Source organism: Hylobates moloch, unplaced genomic scaffold (genome assembly GCF_009828535.3).
Source record: "Hylobates moloch isolate HMO894 unplaced genomic scaffold, HMol_V3 SCAFFOLD_1, whole genome shotgun sequence".
In the NCBI taxonomy this organism is placed as follows: domain Eukaryota; kingdom Metazoa; phylum Chordata; class Mammalia; order Primates; family Hylobatidae; genus Hylobates; species Hylobates moloch.
In genome coordinates this window covers 68,045,940-68,072,749 of record NW_026652276.1, presented here as the reverse complement: position 1 = coordinate 68,072,749, position 26,810 = coordinate 68,045,940, and the positions used below count along the sequence as shown (strand labels likewise).

Sequence of the window (26,810 nt, the reverse complement as noted above, 5' to 3'; positions counted from 1 at the left end):
TATTTAAAAAACCCATTTAATGTGGAACTTAAAATGAGAGCTTCAGATTATGCTATTGTTGCTAATTAATACTTTTTAGATTTTATTTTATTGATATTCTAATATTAAAACATATTAAATATTAGACTTTTTTCTGTATCCTATGCCATATTTTTTTCTTTTGCTAAGACCACTTATTCATCTGTGATACCACTTCCACTTTATTTCTTCATATTTAAATATAGCCTGTCCTGTAAAACAGTGGTCCTTATTCTTTTCATTGCTGTGGACATACCTAATGGATGACTTCAAAATGTGATGTGAGATTCCTATGACCAAACTCTCGTATTCGAAGGCTACCATATGAGAAATTATATCACTAATCAAGAAACACTGGATATTGAGGTTGAGAACTACTTCCTTAAGCTTCAACTCACACATCTACAAATATGTTTCAAGATATTACAGCTAGAGACCACCTTTTTCCTGAGCTCCAATAGCACCTTGTCTTCACTTCATGACCCTAATACTTTATACTTTATTTTATCTTAATGTAGAAGTTTTAGTTTCTCAAAAGTGAGATCTTTATCTGATTCATCTTTGTAACTAACATATCTCTTGGCAGAATGTTTTATAATAGGAAATGCTCAGCAAATATTTGAATGAATAAATATTTTAGGGTTATTCTGAATATGTTTTAAGGGTAATGCCTTTATTATTGAAAATTTCAATTTACTTATATTTCCTTTACCTCTTTCATAACAATTTTGTCTTCTGACTGATTTTTTTAAATTCTGGATTTTGATAACTTTTCTGGTTTTGTGGTTCTTGCTATGACTTTTTTTTTTACAGTGTACATATATAGAAATTGATCAAGTTCCTGAAACATATGCTGTTGTCCTGAGTCGCCCAGCGTGGTTGTGGGGGGCAGAAATGGGAGCCAATGAGCATGGAGTTTGCATTGGGAATGAAGCTGTATGGGGAAGAGAAGAAGTTTGTGATGAAGAAGCACTATTAGGAATGGACCTTGTCAGGTTATTTTTTGTTACATTTTATACTACAGACCTTGTCTAAATTTATAATTTTTGTGTAACTCTTACTTGTTTTATTTTCCTATTTTTGAGAGGGCTTTGATACTTTGCAGTTTGTGTCAAAATGGTTTAAAGTACCGGCATGCAATTTCATGACTCTCAGTTTTGTTTGGTTTTTTAAAATTAATTAATTTTTATTTTTTTGAGATGAGATCTCACTGTGTCATGCAGGCTGGAGTATAATGGTGTGATCATGGCTCACTGTGGCCTTGAATTCCTGAGCTCAAGGAGTCATCCCACCTGAGTCACCCAAGTAGCTTGGATCAAAGGCACATGCCACCACACCTGGCTAATTTTTAATTAAAAAAATTTTTTTTTCAGAGACTAGGGTCTTGCTATGTTGCTTACACTTGTCTTGAACTCCTGGCCTCTAGCCATTCTCCTGTCTCAGCTCCTGAGTAACTGGGATTACAAGTACAGGCACCATGCCCAGCTTTCAGATATTATTATTTGGGAGAAGGGAAGAAGTAGGAAATTATAATTCATTGGAAGTACCTAACATACTTTAATCACACCTTAACTAATTCTCACAATAACCTCATGGGCTATCGTGCTCATTTTACAAATGAGATATCTGAGGTTCAGAGATAAAGTAACTTGACGGTGAATTACCAACTTCGAATTTGATAGGTTTGTTTGACTCCAGAAACTTTATTTCCATGATTCCAAACTGACTTCAGAAGGAAAAATTTTAAAGTTAGATGTCATTTCATGTGTTAACTTGAAAGAAATTTTACTTTGAATCTAAAAAATCTCATGAGCATGAAATTATTTAAGAAAAATAATGGAAATTTATTTTATTATGAAAACTTTATATTTTTGTTTTAGACTTGGCCTTGAAAGAGCTGATACAGCTGAAAAAGCCGTCGATGTCATTGTTGACTTACTAGAAAAATATGGCCAGGGTGGAAACTGCACAGAGGGTAGGATGGTATTTAGCTATCACAACAGTTTCCTGATAGCTGATAGGAACGAAGCCTGGATTCTGGAGACTGCAGGGAAGTACTGGGCAGCAGAAAAAGTACAAGGTATGGACAACTTTTTGTGATTTAACTTGTTTTTGCAATTAATAAAATACACCCTTACCTATAGATATTGCATTTAATTGCTTCCAAGATTAATAATCTAGTGTAATGAAGGGTTGAACTGCAAGGGAAATTTAAAAATTTGAAAGAACAATGAAAAAGTGCCCTAAAGAGATTTCTTGAAAAAGATAAAAAGGTAACATTACCTCTGGGAATATGAATTTCATATAACCTGTATATACTTTCTTTGCTGCAGCTCTTGGCCATTTCGTAGTACTTTTTCACTTTAATAATCCCTTACAATTTCTTCCCCTTTAAACTTCGGGCTTCACTCCAAAATCTTATGTGTAAGTGTGGAGGTGAGGAAATGGGAGTGGGGTTAGAGACAGGTGTTTGTGAGTTGGTGGTTGAAAAAGCTGTGTTGATACAATAATAAAACACAAAAGTTTGATATCTTTGAATAAAACAACATTATTTGATTGTTTTAGAATGCTTTGATTTTTCATTCTGATTTTCTTTGTGATCATATATTCCTCTAATTTTTCAAGTGAGGAAGGCCAGAGATGTAAAGTGATTTAAGGTGGTAAATGAAAGACCTAGAATTTAAATCTTTTCATCTTGAATCTCGTCCCTAGAACATAGCCTTATGTTTAAGCATAATCATGTCCTTCTTGGGTATTTAACTCCTGGACTCCTAGTTTACTAGAGAGATAAGATACACATGTGAAAATGTTAAATGGTGCATGAGTGATACAGACACATAGATGCAGTGAACATTTAGAGAACAGAAAGGTTATTATTGTGAGTTAGAGGAGTTCAGAAAGGCTTCCTGAAGGTAGCCTTGAACTTTGGAGGATTTGGGTGTTATTTTTCAAAACAGGTCATTACCAGTTGTTGTGATGGAAATTTTGTTTTATATTTTGCATCTATGTTTATTAATATATAATATTGTAGTTAGACTTTTTCTTTTTGTGATAATTGGCTTGATAATACCATTGAGCAGTTTTATTTTATTAAATGTACTACATGCAAGAGAGAACTGAATAAATACATTTTGTTGAAAAAGCCCCACCTGGCCATCTAAAATGAACACCTTCATTGGGTCTCATTGTCTAGCTGCAGATTAATTTTGCCAACTGGTTTCTCTTTCTGTTACTAGCTAAGCCCAAGAACTAAATTGTTAAATGATAGGGAATTATTTATTAGATGGAAAATTATTGACTGGGCACGGTGGCTTATGCCTATAATCCCAGCACTTTGGGAGGCTGAGGCAGGAGGATCACTTCAGCCCAGGAGTGTGAGACCAGCTTGGGCAACACAGTGAGACTTCAATTCTACAAAAAATACAAAAATTAGCTGAGTGTGGTGGTGTGTACCTGTAGTTCCAGCTACTCAAGAGGCTGAGGTGGGGAGGATAGCTTGAACCCAGGAGGTCGAGGCTGCAGTGAGCTATTATTATGCCACTGTACTCTAGCCTGGGCGACAGAGTGAGACCCTGTTGAAAGAAAAGAAAAAAGGGAAGGGGAAGGGGGAAAGAAAGAAAAGAAAATTCTTCCATCTGATTCTATCATGACTTGGATCTGGTTTTTGTAATGAGGGTATCCCAAGTATGACCTCATTAGAGTAATTTCATTGATTTTTACTTGACAGACTGTCATTTCAGCTGTTTTTAAAACATTATCAATTTTTATTTATCATGATCTGTTTCATTTAGTATAATCTCTAAGACAGGCTTTTATTTTTTCTATTTTGTATTTTAGTTGAAAACTTTGTTTATAGCTTCATGCCATAATATTTTTGGAAGTCATATATTTTGATTCTAGACTTATGTATAATTTAAAAAAATTTATGGAAAGGACTACTATCTGGAATATATAAAGAGCAGTCAAAACTCAATAGTAAAAAAAAAAATCCAGTTAGAAAATAGGCAAAAGATATGAAGAGTCATTTCACCCAAAGGGATATACAGATTTGAAATAAGCATGAAATGATGTTCAACATTATTAGCCATTAGGGAAATACAAAACCCCAATTAGATTTTACTACACCTCTATCACAGTGACTGAAATAAAGGTAAGAATGTATAGCTGGCCACTCTAGAAAATAGTTTGTCAGTTAAAAAAAAAAAAACTAAACATGCAACTACCATACAACTTAGCAATTGTACTCCTGTGCATTTATCCCAGAGAAATAAAAACTTACATACGTTTACACAAAAACCTGTACACAAGTATAGCAGCTTTTTCCATGATTACCAAAAACTAGGAACAATTCAGATATCCTTTACCTTGTGAATAAGTAAGCAAATTATCATACATTCATACCATGGAATATTACTCACAATAAAAATAATAAACTATTGATATATACAATAACATAGATGAATCTTTAGAGAATTGTGCTCAGTGAAAAAAGCCAAAAGTTTATATATTATATTATTCCATTTATATAACATTCTTGAAATTACAATTATAGAAATGGAGAACAGAATAGCTGTTACCTGAGGTTAATGAAGGATTTGGGGTGGGAGATAAGTAGGTGTGGCTATAAAAGGGCAACATGAGGGATCCTTGTGGTGATGGAAGTATTCTTTATCTTGACTATAGCAATACCAATATTCTGGTTGTGATATTATACTATAGTTTGGCAAGATGTTACCATTGGGGGAAACTGGGTAAAGGGTACACAGTATCTCTCAGTATTATTTTTTTATAACTGCGTGTGAATCTATAATTATCTCAAAATCAGTTTAATTTTAAAAATAATTCATTTATCTTTTTGAATATGTAATAGATGCCTGTGGCACAAAATTTAGAAGTCTATATTTACATTTACATAGTGATTAGGAATCATGATGTACAGATACATGCTTTATGTTAAATATGACTTTTCTTCTCCTTTCTCCTCTTCTTCTTTGAAAATAGAGGGAGTTCGTAATATTTCTAATCAACTTTCCGTAACAACCAAGATTGACCGGGAACACCCAGACATGAAGAACTATGCTAAGCAGAAACGTTGGTGGGATGGTAAAAAGGAGTTTGATTTTGCTGCAGCATATTCCTATCTTGACACAGCCAAGATGATGACTTCATCAGGCAGATACTGTGAGGGCTACAAGCTTCTAAATAAGCACAAAGGTAATTTTATCATATAAATAATATTAGGATGACAAACTATATTTTGTGTAGATGTAATATGGGAATGATAACATCTGTTTTGGGGAATTATAATTAGTAAAAATATTGTTCTATTAAAATGAAAAATATTTATTATAAACCTATTTTTTGAGATAAGTATTATACAATTGTGAGAGGGTCATGATTCTTTTGAAGGTCAAGTTCAGATTTTCAATGCTCAGATGCGTTTTTTCAGTTCTTGTTAATATTCTTAAAACAAAATTGAGATTACTTTTCTTCTGAGAATTCATTGCAACCTGGAGACAGGCTTCTTTGACTATTGCTGCTGCTGCTGTTATTTATTTTTGGGTAGTACTCTTATCGGTTATTTTCTTATATATAGAACTTCTGGCCAGAAGACAAACTGAGCAGATATAGGAATTCCCTCTTTCCACTCCAAAACTTGAGAAATGTTGGATAAAATATTTAAACATTCAAGACATATATAGCTAAGTTCAAATACAAGAAGAGAAAATCACCAGGTACCAAAAATGAAGAGAGGGCCCACACAATCCTCCTCATCTCTGTGTCAGTTGGGGGATTCTGGACCAGATATACACCTTAGAGGCTAGAGTGTTCACATCCATGAGAATACAGGCGTACAGGTGAAAAAGATCCATTTGGGGAGCAGGAACTGGACTCCTTATTAAGGCTATGAGTCTGAAAAATGCTACTCCACTCCCTACCCAGAGTTTAGGATGGAATTGAGCTGCCTGCTGCTCCAGGATATGGATCAATACAGTTTCTTGTGAGAGACTGAACTCTGAGCCACATTTATTTTGTGGGCTCACCTGGAGCTACCTGGTGAGAAACAAACACTGGTTTGTAACCAGTAAACCAGACAAGATCCCAGCATACCTGTATTTCTATACCCACTATATGAATATTTGGTGTGACAAATATTTATATTTTACTCAAATTTCCCATCCAAATGGGAAATCTGCTATAATGAATCTACATGTATTTGCCACTGAAAATATTTGTTACATGGGGGTTCAGTTGAAGATGTAGTTTCTATGACTATTATGATAGTTTCTACTGTAATGTCCTCAAGTTCACTCATCTTTTCTTCTGCATGATTTAATCTGCTATTAATCTCATCTAGTAATATTTTATTATAATTTTAATCTCTACAAGTTCCATTGGTTCGTTCTGTATAACTCCCATTTCTCTATTCTTTACTTTCAAGTTTTAAAAAAATCCTTAAGCATGTTTAGCATCTTTATAATAATAATTAGAGTGGCTGGGCGCCGTGGCTCACGTATGTAATCCCAGCACTTTGGAAGGCCAAGGAGGGCAATTCATTTGAGGTCAGGAGTTCGAGACCACCCTGGCCAATATGGTGAAACCCCGTCTCTACTAAAAATACAAAAATTAGCCGGATGTGGTGCAGGCACCTGTAATCCCAGCTACTTGGGAGGCTGAGGCAGGAGAATCACTTGAACCTGGGAGGCGGAGGTTGCAATGAGCTGAGATTGCACCACTGCACTCCAGCCTGGGTGGCAGAGCCAGACTCTGTCTCAAAAAATTTTTTAAAAATTAAAAATTAAATAATTAGAGCATAGTTCATTAACATTTAATGGAAGCTGGTTCTGGTTGCAGGTAATATGGAATAAGTAAACGCTACTCTGTCTTTCTCTCTGAATATAACTAAAAATCTGGAAAGACTGCATGGAGCAGCTTTCTGAGGAGTCTTAAAAGTAAAACGGAGCAGTCAGCAGGGCAAAAAAAGCCCAGAAGTCAAAGTAGGAATGATCCAGGAGTGAGTTTCATGGTTGTTGTTGTTCTTGTTTTTCTCATTTCATCCAGCCTGGTGTTAAACAGCATGAATCCCAAACCGTGTACTGGGTGTCAAAAGAAAGAGCTCCAAGAGAAACCTTCTTTTTCTTGTCTGAGGAGAGGGAAGGTGGGCACCAACAAGACATAGCATGTATGAAATCTCCTGGGAATTTTTTTTTTTCTGCTTTCTTTCTGTCTTGTCCCAGCTCCCAGGCAAACTCCAGTCCTGAATCTGCCATCTTGTGATGGTTACGTGATGATGGTAGCAGCTGTTGGGAGGCATCTAAAACTCTGAGGAAAGGGAATTCTCTCCCACTAGAGGAACTGTGGTCCAAATACCATAGGAGAAATTCTGTTGCTTTTTGCCCTCTCTCTGTTTTCCTGCCTCTTGGCTTCAGAGGCAGACCCAGATGTGGGAAGCAGTTGGGCAAAAAAGGGAGACCACCAAGGCTCTGTTGTTCTAGCTAGAGGACCTGGAAGGGGGATCCCTGGAAGCCAGAATGTCAGGGAGAATTGAGGAGCAGAGGTAGCTCAAGAAAGAAATCCCATGAAGTTGTGTAAGAATGCCTGGGCCTACCCTAAGCTGCACATAGGTGTATCTGACCCTAAACAGCATACCAAAGCCTTTGAGAACTAACCTATAGAGTAGACTACTGCTCAGTTTCCATGCTGGCCACTGGATAGGGCTCTTTTAGGACAGCAAAAGAGCACTGCAAAAAGGTTTTGTAAACAACTGACATGGGAATCTAGTCCACAGAAGATGGCTCAAAACTATGATTTTTGAGGAAATGAACCAGTTCCTTAAAAGCTACAAACCACCAAAATTCACCTAAGAACACATAGATAATTCTTGTTTTAGCAGATAATTTAGTTGGTTGTACTCAGCCTGCAAATTCTGTCTCCTGGATGGCAACTCAAATTTCAGTTTAGCTCTTTTATCTTTAGCTGAGCTGCTTGCAGTCTGCCCCACACATGCTTAATCAGCAATCAGATGGAGATTTGGGCAGTTCTTTTACATAGAATTTGGGAGCTCTCCTCTCTGACTCTCTCTTTTGTGGGATTGCCCCCTCACTTTCTTTTCTTTTTCCGTCTTTCCTTTTTTTTTTGAGATAGAGTTTTGCTCTGTTACCCAAGCTGGAGTGCAGTGGTACAATCTTGGCTCACTGCAACCTCCTCCTCCTGGGTTCAAGCAATTCTCTTGTGTCAGCCTCTTGAGTAGCTGGGACTACAGGCACATGCCACCATGCCTGGCTAATTTTTGTATTTTTAGTAGAGACAGGGTTTCACCATATTGGTCAAGCTGGTCTCGAACTCCTGACCTCAGGTGATCCACCCACCTAGGCCTCCCAAAGTGCTGGGATTACAGGATGAGCCACCGCACCCAGCCTGCCCCCTCACTTCCTACTGCTTGTGGTTGAGGTCTGGTTCTTCAGGCCAGAAAGACCAAGATTTTCTTTTTTTTTTTTTTTATTATTATACTTCAAGTTTTAGGGTACATATGCACAATGTGCAGGTTTGTTACATATGTATCCACGTGCCATGTTGGTGTGCCACACCCATCAACTCGTCATTTAGCATTAGGTATATCTCCTAATGCTATCCCTCCCCCCTCCCCCCACCCCACAACAGTCCCCAGAGTGTGATGTTCCCCTTCCTCTGTCCATGTGTTCTCATTGTTCAATTCCCACCTATGAGTGAGAATATGTGGTGTTTGGTTTTTTGTCCTTGTGATAGTTTACTGAGAATGATGGTTTCCAGTTTCATCCATGTCCCTACAAAGGACATGAACTCATCATTTTTTGTGGCTGCATAATATTCCATGGTGTATATGTGCCACATTTTCTTAATCCAGTCTATCGTTGTTGGACATTTGTGTTGGTTCCAAGTCTTTGCTATTGTGAATAGTGCCACAGTAAACATCCATGTGCATGTGTCTTTAGAGCAGCATGATTTATAGTCCTTTGGGTATATACCCAGTAATGGGATGGCTGGGTCAAATGGTATTTCTAGTTCTAGATCCCTGAGGAATCGCCACACTGACTTCCACAATGGTTGAACTAGTTTGCAGTCCCACCAACAGTGCAAAAGTGTTCCTATTTCTCCACATCCTCTCCAGCACCTGTTGTTTCCTGACTTTGTAATGATCGCCATTCTAACTGGTGTGAGATGGTATCTCATTGTGGTTTTGATTTGCATTTCTCTGATGGCCAGTGATGATGAGCATTTTTTCATGTGTTTTTTGGCTGCATAAATGTCTTCTTTTGAGAAGTGTCTGTTCATGTCCTTCACCCACTTTTTGATGGGGTTGTTTGTTTTTTTCTTGTAAATTTGTTTGTGTTCATTGTAGATTCTGAATATTAGCCCTTTGTCAGATGCGTAGGTTGTGAAAATTTTCTCCCAAGGACCAAGGTTTTCTATTGCTGTCTGCATAGAGTGACATAGCATTGACCATGGGCTTCCCTCAAGCTAAAGCCATAACAAAAATAAACTTAACCCTATGCTTCATTCTGTCTCCCAACTTTCACCTTTCTTCCAGAATGTTACTTCATTTGTTAATTGTAAAGAACCTTCAGGTAGTTGTTTTTCTGTATTTTGTCCCAAGTTGATAGTTATCTGCGGGAGGGTTGGCCCAATAGGAGCTCACTTAGCCACATTGAAAGTAGAACTCCTTCCCATGTCATTTAATATTTTATGATATTATTTTCTTATAAAAATTAATATATTCACATGATTCAAAATTCTAAAGTACACAAGATTGTACAGTGAAGTCTCTCTTTCCTACCCTGTCCCGAGATACTTAGTTTTTTTTCCCATATGCAGTTCCTTATGTGTTCTTCCAGAGATGATATATGCTTAATGAAACAAATATGTAATTTTTTTTTTTACAGAAATAATAGCATGCTATTTACACTTCTCTCCACGTAACTTTAGTTAGCAATATACAATGTAGATCAGTTAGCAATATATGATGTAGATCATTCTGTTTCAATATATACAGAACATTCTCATTTTTTAAAACAGATATGTAGTATCCTATTATTTTGTTATCCCCTTAGGTAGTATTTTAATCATTGTATAATAAAGATTGATTGTATGAATCATACTTTAGCTATCAAATCCCTGTTATTTAGGTTATTTTTAGTTTTTCATTATTGAAATTATATAACATGCTTATAGCTTATTTATATATTCATATCCATGACTATTTTCTTTTCTATTTTCTTTTTTTTTTTTTTTTTGAGACAGAGTCTTGCTCTGTTCCCCAGGCTGGAATGCAGTGGCACCATCTCAGCTCACTGCAACCTCTGCCTCCTGAATTCCAGCGATTCTCCTGCCTCAGCCTCCCAAGTAGCTGGGATTACAGATGCCTGCCACCACACCTGGCTAATTTTTTTATTTTTTGTAGAGACGGGTTTCGTCATGTTGGCCAGGCTGGTCTCTAACTTAACTGACCTCAAATGATCCGCCCACCTTGGCCTTCCAAAGTGCTGGGATTACAGGCGTGAGCCACTGCACCCGGCCAAGCCACCACGCCCAGCCCCATGACTATTTTCTAAAAATGAGTTTGTAGAAGTAGAATGTCAGGTCAAAGCTTATGTACATTTGAAGGTTTTTGAAACACATTGTTAAATGACCACCAGAAAAGTTACATAAATTTAAATTACTGCCAATAATATTTGAGTACCCATTTTCTAACATGTTTATCAATAGAGGATTTTTTTCAACCTTTGTAAATTTTTTAGGCAAAATGGCATGTAAATATATACACCTACTATGTACCCACAAAGATAAATAAGAAAAAAATGGCATGTTACAATTTTAATATTTTTTTTAGTGAAATTAGATATATTCTTACATTTACTGAAAATTTGTAATTGCTTTGTAAGTTGTTTATTAATGTATCCTTTTCCCATTTTCATGTTGGGTTATTACTAACTCTTAAAAAATAACTTCCAATGTATTTTCTCCCTTTGCTTCCAAATAATTCCAGCAAAGTAAGCTTTATTTAGATTACTGAGTGGCAGATAATTGCTAAAAGGGTCATGCTACTAATAAAAATGTGACTAATATACCCTCCTTCACTTGAAGGATAAAATGTTTCTATTAAAAAAAAGTTTTTTGAGACAGTGTCTCGATCCAATACTCAGGCTGGAGTGCAGTGGTGTGATCTCAGCTCACTGCAACCTCTGCCTCCTGGGTTCAAGCTATTCTCGTGCCTCAGCCTCCCGAATAGCTGGGATTCCAGGTGTGCACTACCATGCTAGGCTAATTTTTGTATTTTTTGTAGAGCTAGGGTTTCACCATTTAGTTCAGGGTGGTGTTGAATTCCTGGGCTCAAACCATCTGCCCACCTTGGCCTATCAAAGTGCTGGGATTACAGGTGCGAGCCATTGTGCCTGGCTGGTAAATGGTTCTATAAAGCAGTCAGAAAGCAACTACTCTGAGGTGGATCAGTCAGTGATTGATATTTGCTTCTCATGTATTCATTAAACAAATTATATGCTAGTTATTATGAGGGTATGGCCAAAACATTAAGGAATTGATTACAACAGTACAGGATGGCTTGGTCTGGGGTCCAGGGCCACCAAGCAAGGTTGTGGAGATCATGCCCCACACAAGGGGGCAAGTAGGGCTGAAATCCAGCCCCACTATCTGCCCCAAAGAAGAGGCTCCTTTCTTTAATTTTCATAAAGGTTAGCTAGCCCAGAAATGGCAGTGGTGGCATGGAGATGGAGCAAAGTGGACAGATTTGGCATATACTTTGGTGGCAGAATGGACAGGACTTAATTAACTGGAGTGAAGGTTGAAGAGAGAAAGATGTCATAAATGAGTACCAGGTTTCTGCTGGGAACCAGTGAACAGTTGGAAATGCCATTTGTAGAGATAGGCTAGATGGAAGATTTGAGGGTAAAGAGTGTAGTTTTCCATTTTAGAAGAATCCACTACTCTGAGATAATAACCTAACCATCCCAGAGGGATGATTTGCATCTTCCTTTGTCTGAGAGGACAACTCATCCTCTTCCCTTCCTGGGTTTAGAACTTCACCCAAAAGGTGTTGGTGATTGAGGGTGGAGCGTAGGGTAGGAGTAGTCTTAGGAGGTGGGCACTCCTATCCACTTGAAATTCAAGTTATTAACTCAGACCTGTAGCAAAAATAGAGTAAGACTCTAGAATAAAGCTAATGCTGTTGGATATTTTCAGTCTTTTATTGACAGGTACACAGGAAGTGGCAAAGGATTTTTTTACATGAAGTTATGAGTACATTCCCCTGTATATATGTTTCTTTTACTTTTTATTATTAATGTTGTTTGGTGCTAATACAGCTATTTAAATAAATCCAATCTCAATATAAAAAAAGGAAAAAGTTTTACAGAATATTTGTAGAATGCCTTTACATTATTGTTTTCAAAGTAGTTAATATTTATATTTTAATTTCCAAAAGAACATGTTATAAGTTGAAAAGTTTTCTGTAAAGTTTCTTAATGTTATAGTTTTATAAATAGGTTATCTAAACTATCTTTTTCCCCCATGTAGATAGATATGTAGAAAATGCTAAAGCATGTTATACTAAGGATTTTAATTTTAGACTTATTGTAAAAGGAGAGCATCAGGAAAAATAGCTAATGCATGCAGGGCTTAATACCTAGGTGATGGGTTGATGGGTGCAGCAAACCACTATGGCACACGTTTACCCACGTAACCAACCTGCACGTCCTGAACATGTATCCCGCAACTCAAAATTTAAAAAAAGAAAAAGTAGATCAGGAGTAGCTGTTGCAGCAACACCTACTCCCATTTATTAAGTGCTTTTATCAAGGGCCAGATACTGTGCTAAATGATTTAATTATATTATTCTTTTTTTTTTTTTTTGAGGCGGAGTCTGATACTGTCGACCGGGCTGGAATGCAGTAGCATGATCTCGGCTCACTGCAACCTCTGACTCCCGGGTTTAAGCGAGTCTCCTGCCTCAGCCTCCCAAGTAGCTGGGATTACAGGCACCTGCCACCACGCCCAGCTAATTTTTTGTATTTTTAGTAGAGACAGGGTTTCATTTTGTTGGCCAGGCTGGTCTCAAACTTCTGACCTCATGATCCGCCCGCCTCAGCCTCCCAAAGTGCTGGAATTACAGGCGTCAGCCACCGCGCCCAGCCTAATTATATTGTTCTCTAAGCAACCATGTGAAATAGATATCTTCATTTTACAAATGAAGAAACCAGCAGTGTTTGTGCTTTTCTCTATGAAACTGAAAAAAATGGACTTTCATATTTGTCATATTTTTCTCTCAGCACCTAATTCATTATGTTGTGTGTGCTTAGTAAGTATTGAATAAATTAACAAAGTATTGTTAGTTGATTTGAATTAAATTGTAATTTGCAGATAGTTTAACAAAGATCAGTCTTGTGTGCTTTTTGCTAGTAATAAACTTAAAGGCTCAGGAAATAAATTTAGCAGATATTCTTTAAAAATGAAGAGCAACAATGCATAATCAAGATGGAGAGGAAAATGCCAAGAATTCTAAGGTTTAGGGTAACTGGACAAAAGAAAGAAAAAAATAGAAATAATTATAAGCCAGTTAGCTACTACATCATAATAATAATTCAGTTATATTTAAGAATAACTGAATCGTAGATTTGAAATGCATATGTGATTATAGGAATAGATGCATCTGACATGAAACTTAATTTTTCTCAAGTGTGAAGTATAGCTCATCTAGCTTTCCGTGCTTTGACAAAAGAATGTGGTCTTCCTAATACTTTCACAGAACATTGTCTACCAGTACATTATAGTTAATTTTTCCTATGATTTTTCTAGATAGAACAGCCTACCTCTCTTCTTTCCAACTGTCCCTACCTGATAGCTATTAACTGTGCTGCATGTATATCCAAATTGAATCTATATTCACTCATATATTTTAAATAACTAGCTTAAATTGCAATGAAATTACACCCTGTGTTTTGCATTTATTTTACTGAACCCTGCCACTGCAGTCTCAGTACTTATTCAATGCTTGCTAGTGGATTACTTATGGCTATGCTACTCAAGTGATCATGTAAATCCTCCTTTCATTTTGAGAATTGTAGGTTTTGAATACAGAAAATATTTTCATAATACCTGTATTATCACAGTATTATGGTTCTGACACTGTTTTTTATTAAAACTTGCCATTTATAGGAATTTGGATTTGAATCAAATCCTTAAAAAGGCTCACTAGGTGTTGAAACTATGTGCCTGATATATAGGTGTGGATGGCAGGTTTTTGCTTTATTGTTTAGTTTTAATATCAAGGGCTGCTTTTAGGCGCACCTTCTTTACTGTGTTTTTCAAAACTAACAGAAATATATTACTTCTGTAACAAGTTATCTATAAATTCAATAAGTTATTTTTCTTGATTTTGAAGTAATGGCTATATTGTGGAGAAACTGGATAAGAGAATGTAGACTTGTATAAATCTGTTGTCATTAACATAAAATAGTTGGTAGCCTGCATAATTAACTGAGGGCAGAACATTAGATTATTTTATATGGAAGTCAGTTTTAATTTGAAATATTATGAATTACAATGTGGATATAGGCTTGCTGTGAGCTTTTTCTTTTAATTCCCAATTATGGGAATGGTTGGGGGAGAGATTCTTGCTTTTCATGCTCTCTTAGTTTTTACGAGTTACTTCATTTTCTCATTCCTTTACTGTCATTAAAGGGTTTTGAGAGAGAGGAAGGAGATGCCTGTGTTTAATCAACCATGTTAAATGAAAGTTTTTTGTTTCTTTAGAACTAATTGAAATACAATAATTAAACATTTCCATATAAAGTATCTAAAAATATCTGTTGGCAGAAACTATGTTTTGTGATTGATTGGGTGATTGACAGGGTCTTGCACTGTCGTCCAGGCTGGAGTGTGGTAGCACGATCATAGTTTACTGTAACCTCAATCTCCTGGGCTTAAACAATCCTCCTGCCTCAGCCTCCTGAGAAGCTGGAACTACGGGAATGCATTACCACACCTGGCTAAATTTTTTTTTTGGTAATAGATGGCAGACTTGCCATGTTGCCCAGGCTGGCCTCAAACTCCAGGGCTCAAGTGATACCCCTGCCTCAGACTCCCAAACTGGTGGGATTACAGGCATAAGCCACCATGCCTGGCCTGTGTTTTTTTGTTTGTTTGTTTGTTTGTTTTAAACTGTACTTGTTACTTGTTACCTGGATTCACCACATTCATTACTGTTATTAAGAAATTGGTACTACTTCAGGGTAAAAAGAGACTGATGTATTTAATAAATGGGCATAATAGTGCAATGGAGTGGTTAAAAATCACGGGCTGGTCATGAAGGAGTAGCTGGTATTAGACCAACTTCCTTCCAAGAATAACTATGAGATCTGGAGGGAAAAAACCCCTGTTGTTGGAAGACATGGATGAATACCCAAAAGAGTACACAAAAGAGTAGAGACTAAGAGCCTAGATCCTGAAGGCTGAGAGAAGACTCTACACATTGAGAAGACCTTGACTTTCTATGTCACAGTTTCTTAATGCAATTGCCAACTTCTAAGCAGCACGCAGGTAGGATGAGACACGACACTGAGAAATCAAGCAGAAAGTAGCTGCTAGGAGCCTTAAAAGCTAAGCAGAGATTTTTTGCAGTCTCACAAGGCCTTAGGGACAAAAATTTGACTGGAGGGCCAGCCAAGAAGAAGGTACCTGGGAAATACCCCTAAGCTTTCAATTGAGATCCCAGAAATGCTACTCCTTAGGAAAAGTAAGAACAAACGAGGGATAGACTAGTCTCAACACTGGATCAAGGTAATCTACCTATATTCTATCTGGTTGCCAGAAGAATATTAAATGCTCTGCGAAAGGAAATACCATGCAGAGCCTCTATAAAAGTTCATTCAATGGAAAGTATCAGGCATGCCAAGAAATAAGACCAAATGACTGAAAACCAAGAGAAAAAGTAGATAGTAGAAACTAACCCACAGGCTGTCTACACATTAGCTTTATTGGAAACAGACTTTGAAATTACTATTATATATTCAAAATAATTAGATGAAAAGATGGAGAATTTCATCAGGGAACTGGAGTCTGTAAAAGAACCAAATGGAAATAATACAACTGAAAAATTATAACTGAAATTAAGAATCCAATAGATTGATTTAACAACAGATTAGGTATAACAGGAGAAAAACATTAGTGAACTGGAAGATCAGTAGAAAAGATTCCAATTCAAACAGAAATAAAAGTTTAGAAAATATAGACAAGGATCTGAGAAGCATATATAGGACTCAGTGAAAAGGTCTCACATACATAAGATTGGAGACTCAACAGGAAAGGAGAGAGAAAATAGGGAAGGGCAAAAGCAATAGTTGAAGGATACTGGCCAATAATTTCCCCAAACTGATAAAAGTCATCAAGCAACAGCCTCAAGAAGCTCTGCAAATCCCGAGAAGGACAAATAAGAGGAAGCCACACCTAGGCCCATCATAGTAAGATTTCTGAGAGGGAAAAAAGACAGAAAAATCTGAAACACATCCAGAGGAAAAAAATATCTTCAAGGAACAAATATAAAGCTGACAGCTAACTTTTCAACAGAAGGGAGGGAATTCTAAAGACTGTAAAATGACAACTTTAAGGTGATGGAGAAAGATAATAACTACTAATTTAGAATTGTATACCTAGTGAAAAATATCCTCTAAAAATAAAGGTGAAATAAAATAGAGAACTACTAGCCAATTGGCACTAAAAGAAATGCTAATGGGCATTCTTCAGGCAGATAGAAGCAAGGTACGCAGGAGTAGGTGAAGAGCAACAGAAACAGTAAATACATAGGTAAAACTAGACAAACATCGTTGAAAATAATAATAACTTTCTAACCAATGGCCACAGCTGCAGTGCCAAAGTCTATCGTGCATGGATTTCATGGAGCGCTCTATTTTTCACAGGATGCTTTTGGCCAGTGACTGAGAGCGGCAGGGAGACAAAGGCAGGCCCATTCTAGGGATACACAGGACTCCTCTAATGGCTGACTTGGATCAAGGACTCCCTGACAGCCTGGCCAGGCTTTCCTTAGATGGCATGGCAGCCCAGGATACTTCTCCAACTTCTCTTCCTTCTCTACTAAACTCAGACTCCAGATTGTATCATAGTCTGATGATTCTCCGAGGCTTTACAGGTTCCCTCCCCATTTTCTGTCACAGGCATTTCTCCTAAAATATTTGATCCCACGTTGTGGCATCTGCTTCTCAGAAGACCCAGACGAACACAGTAGAAATTAAAGTGCATTAGAATAGCACAAAAGATAGACAGTAATTGGAGCTAAGTTCTGTATGGGTCCTGCTTGTATTAATTGGTAAGTGGTAAAGAATTAATTTAAGGCCCACTGTAGTAAATTAAGAGAAAGTAATAAGATTTTTTAAAGTGTATAAATAATAAGCTGATGGGAGAACTGGAGTAATAAATAATTGATAAAAAGAAGAAAAGAACAGAGAAAAAGAGAAAAAGAATAGATGGAATATATAGAAAACTAATAATAAAATGGTCTACTTAAATCCAAATAATCAGTAACTATATTATATTTACTTAATTTTTTCAATTAAAGACAAAAGGCTAGGCACAGTGGCTCATTCTTGTAATCCTGGCACTTTGGGAGGCTGATGCGGGAGGACTGCTTACAGCCAGGCGTTCGAGACCAGCCTGGGCAACATAGCGAGACCCCCATCTCTACAGAAAAATTTAAAAATTAGCCAGGCATAGGCTGGGTGCAGTGGCTTACACCTGTAATCCCAGCACTTTGGGAGGCCGAGCTGGGGAGGATCACCTGAGGTCAGGAGTTCAAGACCAGCCTGGCCAGCATGGTGAAACCCTGTCTCTACCAAAAATACAAAAATTAGTTGGGCATGGTGGCATGTGACTGTAGTTCCAGCTACTTGGGAGGCTGAGGCACGAGAATCACTTGAACCCAGGAGACAGAGATTGCAGTGAGCCAAGATCACACCACTGCACTCTAGCCTGACAGAGCAAGACTCTGTCTCAAAAAAAAAAAAAAAATTCTGTAAGGGCAATGGGATTGAATATATTTGTGCGTTATTAATTCCTTTTTCTAGGGATTTTTTACCTGTTACAATGGCTTTGAGACTTTGCATAGTTTATATTTAAAATAACATACCTTTCTTGTGACAGTGGAATGAATCTAATTGTAGTTGATACAAAGTTTGTTTATAGTCAGTCCCTTAATTTATGTCAAGACTAATATCTCACATGTTATCAGTAGAGAAAGCAGTTCATATTTGCAAGGCATCTGTATATGCATATATATTTGATGATTTTAAAAATTATTTCTCTAGGAAATATAACTTTTGAAACAATGATGGAAATTCTTCGAGATAAACCAAGTGGCATTAATATGGAGGGAGAATTCCTGACCACTGCAAGCATGGTTTCTATTTTACCTCAAGACTCCAGCCTTCCTTGCATTCACTTCTTTACAGGGACTCCTGATCCTGAGAGGTGAAGCCACAAAATACTATAAACCAGCAAGGAGTCAGGGGATGGAATAGAGTCATTAGTATCTTAATAATTTTGTCAGGATAAGTTTTTGTTATACAACTAGATCAATAATTTTTAATATATTTTCTGTTCAGGCTTTAATCTGCAATATCCACATATGCGTAACTGTTCTCTTTTTATGGGAAGGAAATGTGAATAGTTTCTTGTATGCATTATCCCTACTCCTTCTTCCTACAAATAGATTTAACATAGTCAAGAAAAGAAAGTAGATAGATTTTCTTACTCAGATTTCAGATATGATATTAGATAATTCATAACAGTAAAAAGATTAAATGATGTAGTTGTTCAGGATTTATTTATGCACTCGTATCTAGAAAATACATGTGAAACTTAAAATATCAATAGTTTCAGTTTATTTAATTATTATTATTACTATTTTGAGACAGAGTCTCACTCTGTCACCCAGGTTGGAGTGCAATGGCATAATCTCAGCTCACTGCAACCTCTGCCTCCCAAGTTCAAGAGATTCTCATGCCTCAGCCTCCCTAGTAGCTGGGATTACAGGCGTGCGCCACCACACCCGGCTAATTTTTGTGTTTTCGTAGAGACAAGTTTCACCTTGTTGCCCAGGCTGGTCTCGAACTCCTGGCCTCAAGAGATCTGCCTGCCTCAGCCTCCCAAAGTGTTGGGATTATAGGCGTGAGCCACTGCACCCAGCCCAGTTACATTTTAGGTAATACTTTTGTAGACTATCTTGATTTAAGTCACTAGTATCTCATAAAATGCACATTACATTTAGAAATGATTTTATATTCACTACCTCTTAGTGTTATAGCCTTTCATATTATTAAAAATATCTTTAAGAAAATGGAATAAAACATTTGGGTCTTCCTTTTTTTTGAGACAGAGTCTTGCTCTGTCACCCAGGCTGGAGTGCAGTGGCGCAATCTTGGCTCACTGCAAGCTCTGCCTCCCAGGTTCACGCCATTCTCCTGCCTCAGCCTCCAGAGTAGCTGGGACTATAGGTGCCCACCACCACGCCCGGCTAATTTTTTGTATTTTTAGTAGAGACAGGGTTTCACCGTGTTAGCCAGGATGGTCTCGATATCCTGACTTTGTGACCCACCCGCCTCGGCTTCCCAACGTGTTGGGAGTACAGGTGTGAGCCACTGCGCCCGGCCAAGTCTTCCTTTTTTTTTTTTTTTTTTGACACAGGGCTTTGCTCTGTCACCCAGGCTAGAATGGAGTGCAGTGGCACAGTCAGCACGCTGTAGCCTTGAACTCCTGGGCTCAAGTGATCCTCCTGCCTTAGCTTCCCAAGTAGCTGGTACTGCAGGTGCATGCCACCATGCCTGGCTAATTTTTAATTTTTTTGTAGAGATGGGGTCTGGCTATGTTGCCCAAGGCTGTTCTTGAACTCCTGGTCTCAAGAGAGTCTCCCACCTTGACCTCTGAAAGTGCTGGCTTTACAGGCATGAGCCACTGTGCCCAGCATGTGTCCTCCTTTACTGACACTGGCGCTGATGTTCACCCCAAGTCCTAATCCTCAGTCTATAACATTAAAGGTTGTTCTTATCCTCCAACTGTGGAATGTGAAGTAGGAAAGACAAACTATTACTTTGCTGACACTGTTTATGTGCCAGGTCCTCTGTTAGGTTCATGGGAACACAAGACTAAATAAAGTATGATTCCCTGCCCCAAAGGAGATCCCAGTGTACCAGGGAAGACAGGCATGGGTATAACTAATGTGACAGGAACAAGTTAATATGTAGCATCATTAACAGAAACTTCTAATTAGAGAGAATCTTAGAAGACTTAGAATAACACTGAATATTTTTATATATTGACATGATAATTTAATAAAGACTCTTCCTTCTAGATCTGTTTTTAAGCCTTTCATATTTGTGCCACATATTTCACAACTATTGGATACCAGTTCACCAACATTTGAACTTGAAGATCTAGTTAAAAAGAAGTCACATTTTAAGCCTGACAGAAGACACCCACTCTACCAAAAACATCAACAGGCATTGGAAGTAGTAAATAATAATGAGGTATGCTAGATTATATTCTTTGTTATATCATTAAGTGTAAAGTTTGATTCAATCCGTATTTTGAACTTTGGAGTATCAGCTTTCCTCCCTTCTTATAAGAAATAGGTTTAGGAATAGTTTAGATGCTCAGACTATAGTAGAGCTGTATTATTTTTATCTTTGGTTATGAATACATGTATTGTGATCATGTATTGTGAATCTTGTAGAGAAACTTAGTACATTAAACATAATAGCTAACATTTGTTGAACACTTACATAGTACTTTTACATGGATTATTTTATCTAATCTTCACAACCACTTTATGAAATTGGTACTATTTTGATTCCCACTTTGCTGATAAAGTATCTGAGTCTAGGAGAGTTTAAGTAACTTGCTTAGTATATATCCCACACCAAAAATTACAAAGCCTCCAAAGAGCAGTTGACCTGGTTTCTTAACGTAATGTTCTTAATGATACAGACCCAGATTAAAATTAATTGAAAGTGACTTAAAACCCCAGAGACTTAAAATAATAATGAGTTTTAGTTTTTAAGAAGTGATACATCCTCATTATTTTAAAATGTAAGCATTATAGAAGAGCAGTATATCACTCAAAATCTCTTCTCTAGAAATAAGTTTATTTTTTTCTGGTATAAATAGATAGGTCATTTTATAATGTCTATACCTATTTAGCTCGCTAAAGAAAAATAATGGATAAGAAGGGAATGGAAAGGCTGCCTAAAGCCATCCATCTGTTGACCTCCTGCAATGAAAGAAAACATAACCATCTTAAATCTTTTATTGTCTGTTTCTACCTCCTGGTTTTTCTTGCCTATAATTCCTTTTACTTTGTCAAGGTGTATACATTTACATTCTGTCCACAGTGAAACGGATTCAATGAATTTTCCTCCAGGTAATAATTTATTTATTTTTGTCTGCAGTGTTGGCATTGTTTCTGTGCCTTTTTTTCCCCCTCACCTATTTCACTTATGCTCAAAGCAACAAGCTCTGCCAGACTTCCTATTTTTATTTAAATTTTTTATTTTTAAATAAAAATTCTAAAGTTGTAACTATTTTAGGCTTTACTTAAAAATCATAAGATGTCGAATGACAGCTTAAAGTAGTGGGAAGATAATGGAATTTGAGGGAAGAAGAGTAAAAGAGCTGGGTTCTGGTCCTGGCTCTGTAAATAACTACTTTTGTGTGTTAGGGAGAGTCAATCCTATTGGTAGTTTTAATTTACATTTCTTGATTACTAGTAAGATTGAAAACCTTCTCCTATGTCTATTGGTCATGAGTATTTTATTTTAAATTACTTGTCTATCTTTTCCCTTAGGCTATTTTTCCATTGATTTGGGGTTATTTTTGTTTTTCGGTTTAAATAGGCAAAAATATGTGAATATTAACTGTTTGTAATAAGGCAAAATTTTATCCCAGTTTATTGTTTGACATTTAACTTTTTTGTCAGACAAAAATTTTAAACTTAGTCAATTATATTTATTAGTCTTTTCCTTTAAGGCACCTTGATTTCACGTTTGAAAAGGCCTGCCTCACCTCAATATAAATATAACTTCTAGCATATATATGTGTTTTTTAAAAATTTAGTCCTTTAGTCCATCTGGAATTTACTTTTGTGTATTTCATGAAGTAGGGATTTTAACTCTGTTTTCCAAAAAGGTAACAAATTATTCCAATACCATTTATAGACAAAATCCATTTTTTTCCCACTAATATGAAATGTGGTGTTTCCTCATTAAAAAGCTGCCTACAATTTCATACTGAAGTCCATGTTAAGGTTATTTGTTTTCTAGAGTTCTACCGCATAATGGTTCAAATTTTTAAAATTATGCTCACAGGCCGGGCGCAGTGGCTCACGCCTGTAATCCCAGCACTTTGGGAAGCCAAAGAGGGTAGATCAACTTAGGTCAGGAGTTTGACACCAGCCTGACCAACATGACAAAACTCCGTCTGTACTAAAGCTACAAAAATTAGCCAGGCGTGGTGGCGGGCGCCTGTAATACCAACTACTCGGGAGGCCAAGGCAGGGGAATCACTTGAACCTGGGAGGCAGAGGTTGCAGTGAGCTGAGACTGTGCTATTGCACTTTAGCCTGGGCAACAGAATGAGACTCTGTCTCAAAAAAAAAAAAAAAAAAAATTATGCTCACTTTCTAGTAACTTTTTATTTATTTATTTTGAGACAGAGTCTCACTCTGTTGTCCAGGCTGGAGTGCAGTGGTGTGATCTCGGCTCACTGCAACCTCCGCCTCCCAGGTTCAAGCGATTCTCCTGCCTCAGCCTCCCGAGTAGCTGGGACTACAGGTGCGTGCCACCACACCCAGCTAATTTTTGTATTTTTAGTAGAGACGGGGTTTTACCATATTGGCAGGCTGGTCTCGAACTCCTGACCTCGTGATCCACCCGCCATGGCCTCCCAAAGTGCTGGGATTACAGGCGTGAGCCACTGCACCTGACCAAGTTTTTTCTTACATACTTTTTCTCCAGATAAGTACCTTATAACTGATCATGGTGATTCATCAACAATTTAAAAATTACTTCTTTCTGTAAGAATCATGGACCTTTTTTCTCTCTTTATTGAAATAAGGATGAAGTCATAGAGGAAATGTCTTCTTTTAGTTGATTTTTTCCTGAACATTATTGTTCTATTTTATTAATCTGATAATATTGGTTTTAAATGTAAAAGATCTAAATTGATAAAAATATTTCAACCTCAGTTTTCAGCAACCTTCCACATACACAGTTGATATGAGATTTTCTATTGTCCTGTTGTCTTTTAGGTTTTTTACTTATAAACTACTCTTATAATTGTTTTTGTCTTTTCTACTAAAAATAATTTGGTATTCATGCATTAACTCAATCTAGAGCAATGATTTTCCCAAAGAATTTCATTTCATTCTTTCTGTCTCTAAAGAACAAGAAGGGAACCAAACCACAATTGGAAGCCAGCATGAACAAACCTTATCTGTAGAGGTGGGTTGAATTTGGTTAGATTTATGTGTATGTGTATATGTGTTTATCTTTACATTTTTAATTGTTTAGGAAAAAGCCAAAATAATGTTGGACAACATGAGGAAACTGGAGAAAGAACTATTCAGAGAGATGGAATCAATCCTTCAAAACAAGCATCTTGATGTTGAGAAAATTGTTAATCTCTTTCCTCAGTGTACAAAAGATGAAATTCAACTTTATCAGTCAAATGTTAGTTCTTAGTGATCATGTGGTCAGCTAATATTAGTTCTTAGTGATCAGTGGTCAGTAATCTTCAAAGTCGGAGTCTAGCACCTTGGTAAATTATATAAACCTAATTTGAGCAGATCTGATTATTCTTGGATAGTATTCAAGTGTTATTTTGACTATTAAACTACATATAGTGTTGCTGAAATAGAAAGAAAACAGCACTGGAATTGGATTCATGTATCATGGGATACAGGTGTTATTTCAGGTGATGTACTTGCATTATTTTCTTTAGCCATAGTAACTTTTTGTCACAATAACTAAGTATTCAATTATATATAAAGAATGAAACATTAAAATGATGCATGGATTTATATTTATTATAATTATGTAGTACCCTCAAATCATTTTGTCAGTTACATCAAGAAAGCAGATTTTTCGTTAGTCCTGAAAAATATCTCAAGTGGTAAGTTGTTTGTGCTTTAGGCAAATATTAACCAGCTCTAACAAGAAAAATGTCTAGATTTACACATTGTCAATACAGTATATTAGTTCTGCAAATGCACTTTTGTTAAACTCAAACATGCTCTTTGTGAAGACTTGGCTAACCAGTGAGCTTGTAGCTCTGATTATCTAGCATTTTTAGGGTCATTCTCCTTAATAGGCTTTTACGTTAATAAGATATATTTTTAGAAGAGCTTGTTTGGGAGATTAGAGAATAAGATAAAAGAACCAAAACCTTAGGATATACTGTTTCTGGGTCTAAAATCTCTCTCATTGTTTACTCCTGTTCACTCAGTGAAAACAGAAACAAGAATGAAGTAGTGGTAATGAAATAGAATTATTAGTATATTATGAACATTATAACATTTTGAACACTATAATGCATTATATATTATGAACTTTATACATGAGTAATATCTTCCTAAAGTTTATAAAACATTGTTTAGGTTACATAAAGATTACCAAATAAGACTCAAAATTGCAAATATAAACAAAAGAAAAATCCAACTGAAAATAACACTAAGTATTTTTGAGTTTCTAGAATGTCCATTTTGGTATTTGGTTACATTATCGTATTTACTAGTCACTATCAGCACAATTAGGTTAATAAAGAAGTGGGTCTTTATATTCAAGGACTGCTCAGAAAGTTATGTGTTCAAAGTTCTCTCATAAATACCATCGTCTGCCTGATACTGCTCTTGTCTAATATAGGGTTGACATTACAAAAGACAAGATGTCTGACTCAAGTACTCAGTTGATTCTGTTTGCCTTAAGTTTGGTTCAGTGATAGGCTGTCTTCTAACCCCTATACTCCTCTTCTCTCCTTTAATAGATGAGGAAACTAAGGGCAAACAGTTCATTACACTTATGGGAATCTTATTTCCCTCTCTAGGGGCAGCATGTTTTCACCTTCTCCTTTGCTGCCACCTTGGACTAAACTAGCACCATCTTTTAGCTAGACCATTGTGTTAACTGTTCTCCTACACCCATTTTTGTTCTTTATTTCCACCCATGAGTCACTGCAGCCAATCTATTACAAATTTAAATCTGATTATGAATTCCCCTCCTAAAACTCTTTTTTAAAAGAGACTTTATTTTTTGGAGCAGTTTTAGGTTCACAGCAAAATTGAACAGAAAGTACAGAGTTCCAATATAGCCCCTATCAACACACATGCATAGCCTCCCCCACTATCAACATCCCAGCACCAGAATGGTACATTTGTTACAATCGATGGCCCTACATTGACACATTATCACCCAAAGTCCATAGTTCAAGTTAGAGATCACTCTTGATGTAGTACATCCTATGGGCTTTGATAATTATAAAATGACATGTATCCACCATTATAGTATTATACAGAGTAGTTTCACTGCCCTAAAAATCTTGTGTGTTCTGCCTATTTATCCCACCCTCCCTCCAACCCCTGGCAACCACTGATCTTTTTACTGTCTCCATAGTTTTGCCTTTTCCATATGTCATATCATTGTTATCATACAGTATGTGACCTCTTAAGATTGTCTTCTTTAACTTACTTAGTAAAATCCATTTAAGGTTCCTCCATGTCTTTTTATGACTTGATAGCTCATTTCTTTTAGTGCTAAATAATATTCCGTTGTCTGTATATACTACTACTGAAGGGCATCTTGGTTGCTTCTAAGTTTTGAAAATGATGAATAAACCTGCTGTAGACATCCATGTGAAGATTTCTGTGTGGACATGTTTTCAACTAATTTTTTGTAAATACTAAGGAGCACAATTGCTGGATCATGTGGTAAGAGTATATTTAGTTTCCCAAGAAACTGCCAAACTGTCTTCCACAGTGGCTACCATTTTACATCCCTATCAGCAATGAACAAGAGCTTCTGTTGCCCTATATTCTTGTCAGCATTTATTGTTGTCAGCATTTTGGATTTTGGCCATTCTAATAGGTGTGTAATGGTATCTTGTTTTAATTTACAATTCCCTGATGATATATGGTGTTGGACATTTTCACATGCTTTTATCTGTTTATCTTCTTTGGTGAGTTGTCTGTTCAAATCTTTTGCCCATTGTTGACTTAGGCTGTTTATTTTCTTATTTTTGAGTCTAAAACTCTTTTTTTTTTTTTTTTGAGACAAAGTCTCATTCTTGTCCCCCAGGCTGGAGTGCAATGTTGCAATCTCAGCTCACTGCAACCTCCGCCTCCTGGGTTCAAGTGATTCTCCTGCCTCAGCCCCCCGAGTAGCTGGGATTAGAGGCGCCTGCCACCACGCCTGGCTAATTTTTGTATTTTTTAGTAGAGACGGGGTTTCACCAGGTTGGCCAGGCTGATCTAGAACTCCTGACCTCAGGTGATCCACCTGCCTTGCTCTCCCAAAGTGCTGGGATTATAGGCGTGAGCCACTGTGCCCAGCCTAAACCTCTTTAAATACCAAAGGGATCCCACTGATCTGCCTCATTTATATCTTATTACATCTTCAACCATTGTTTTTTTGGGTTCCTACTATGCTGCTCTTTCATGTCCTTGGATGTGCCTTCCTCATGGCCGTATT

The 26,810-nt window shown here is 36.8% G+C and overlaps 1 protein-coding gene across 6 annotated transcripts in view; it reads left to right on the top strand.

Moving 5' to 3' along the window:
* Positions 1 to 26,810, top strand: part of SCRN3 (secernin 3) — a 31,429-nt gene that overhangs the window by 3,351 nt on the left and 1,268 nt on the right. For 5 of the 6 annotated variants that reach the window (XM_032755335.2, XM_032755336.2, XM_058440972.1 and 2 more), the window contains 6 exons: positions 832 to 1,013; positions 1,899 to 2,098; positions 5,020 to 5,232; positions 18,384 to 18,546; positions 20,426 to 20,600; positions 23,640 to 25,980. In XM_032755335.2, the coding sequence (XP_032611226.1) occupies positions 913 to 1,013; positions 1,899 to 2,098; positions 5,020 to 5,232; positions 18,384 to 18,546; positions 20,426 to 20,600; positions 23,640 to 23,810 (1,023 nt within the window). In that variant the 5' untranslated portion in view covers positions 832 to 912 and the 3' untranslated portion in view covers positions 23,811 to 25,980. Of the gene's footprint in view, positions 1 to 831; positions 1,014 to 1,898; positions 2,099 to 5,019; positions 5,233 to 18,383; positions 18,547 to 20,425; positions 20,601 to 23,511; positions 23,571 to 23,639; positions 25,981 to 26,810 lie in introns of those variants that run through there. The other variant, XM_058440978.1, reaches the window with a different exon arrangement.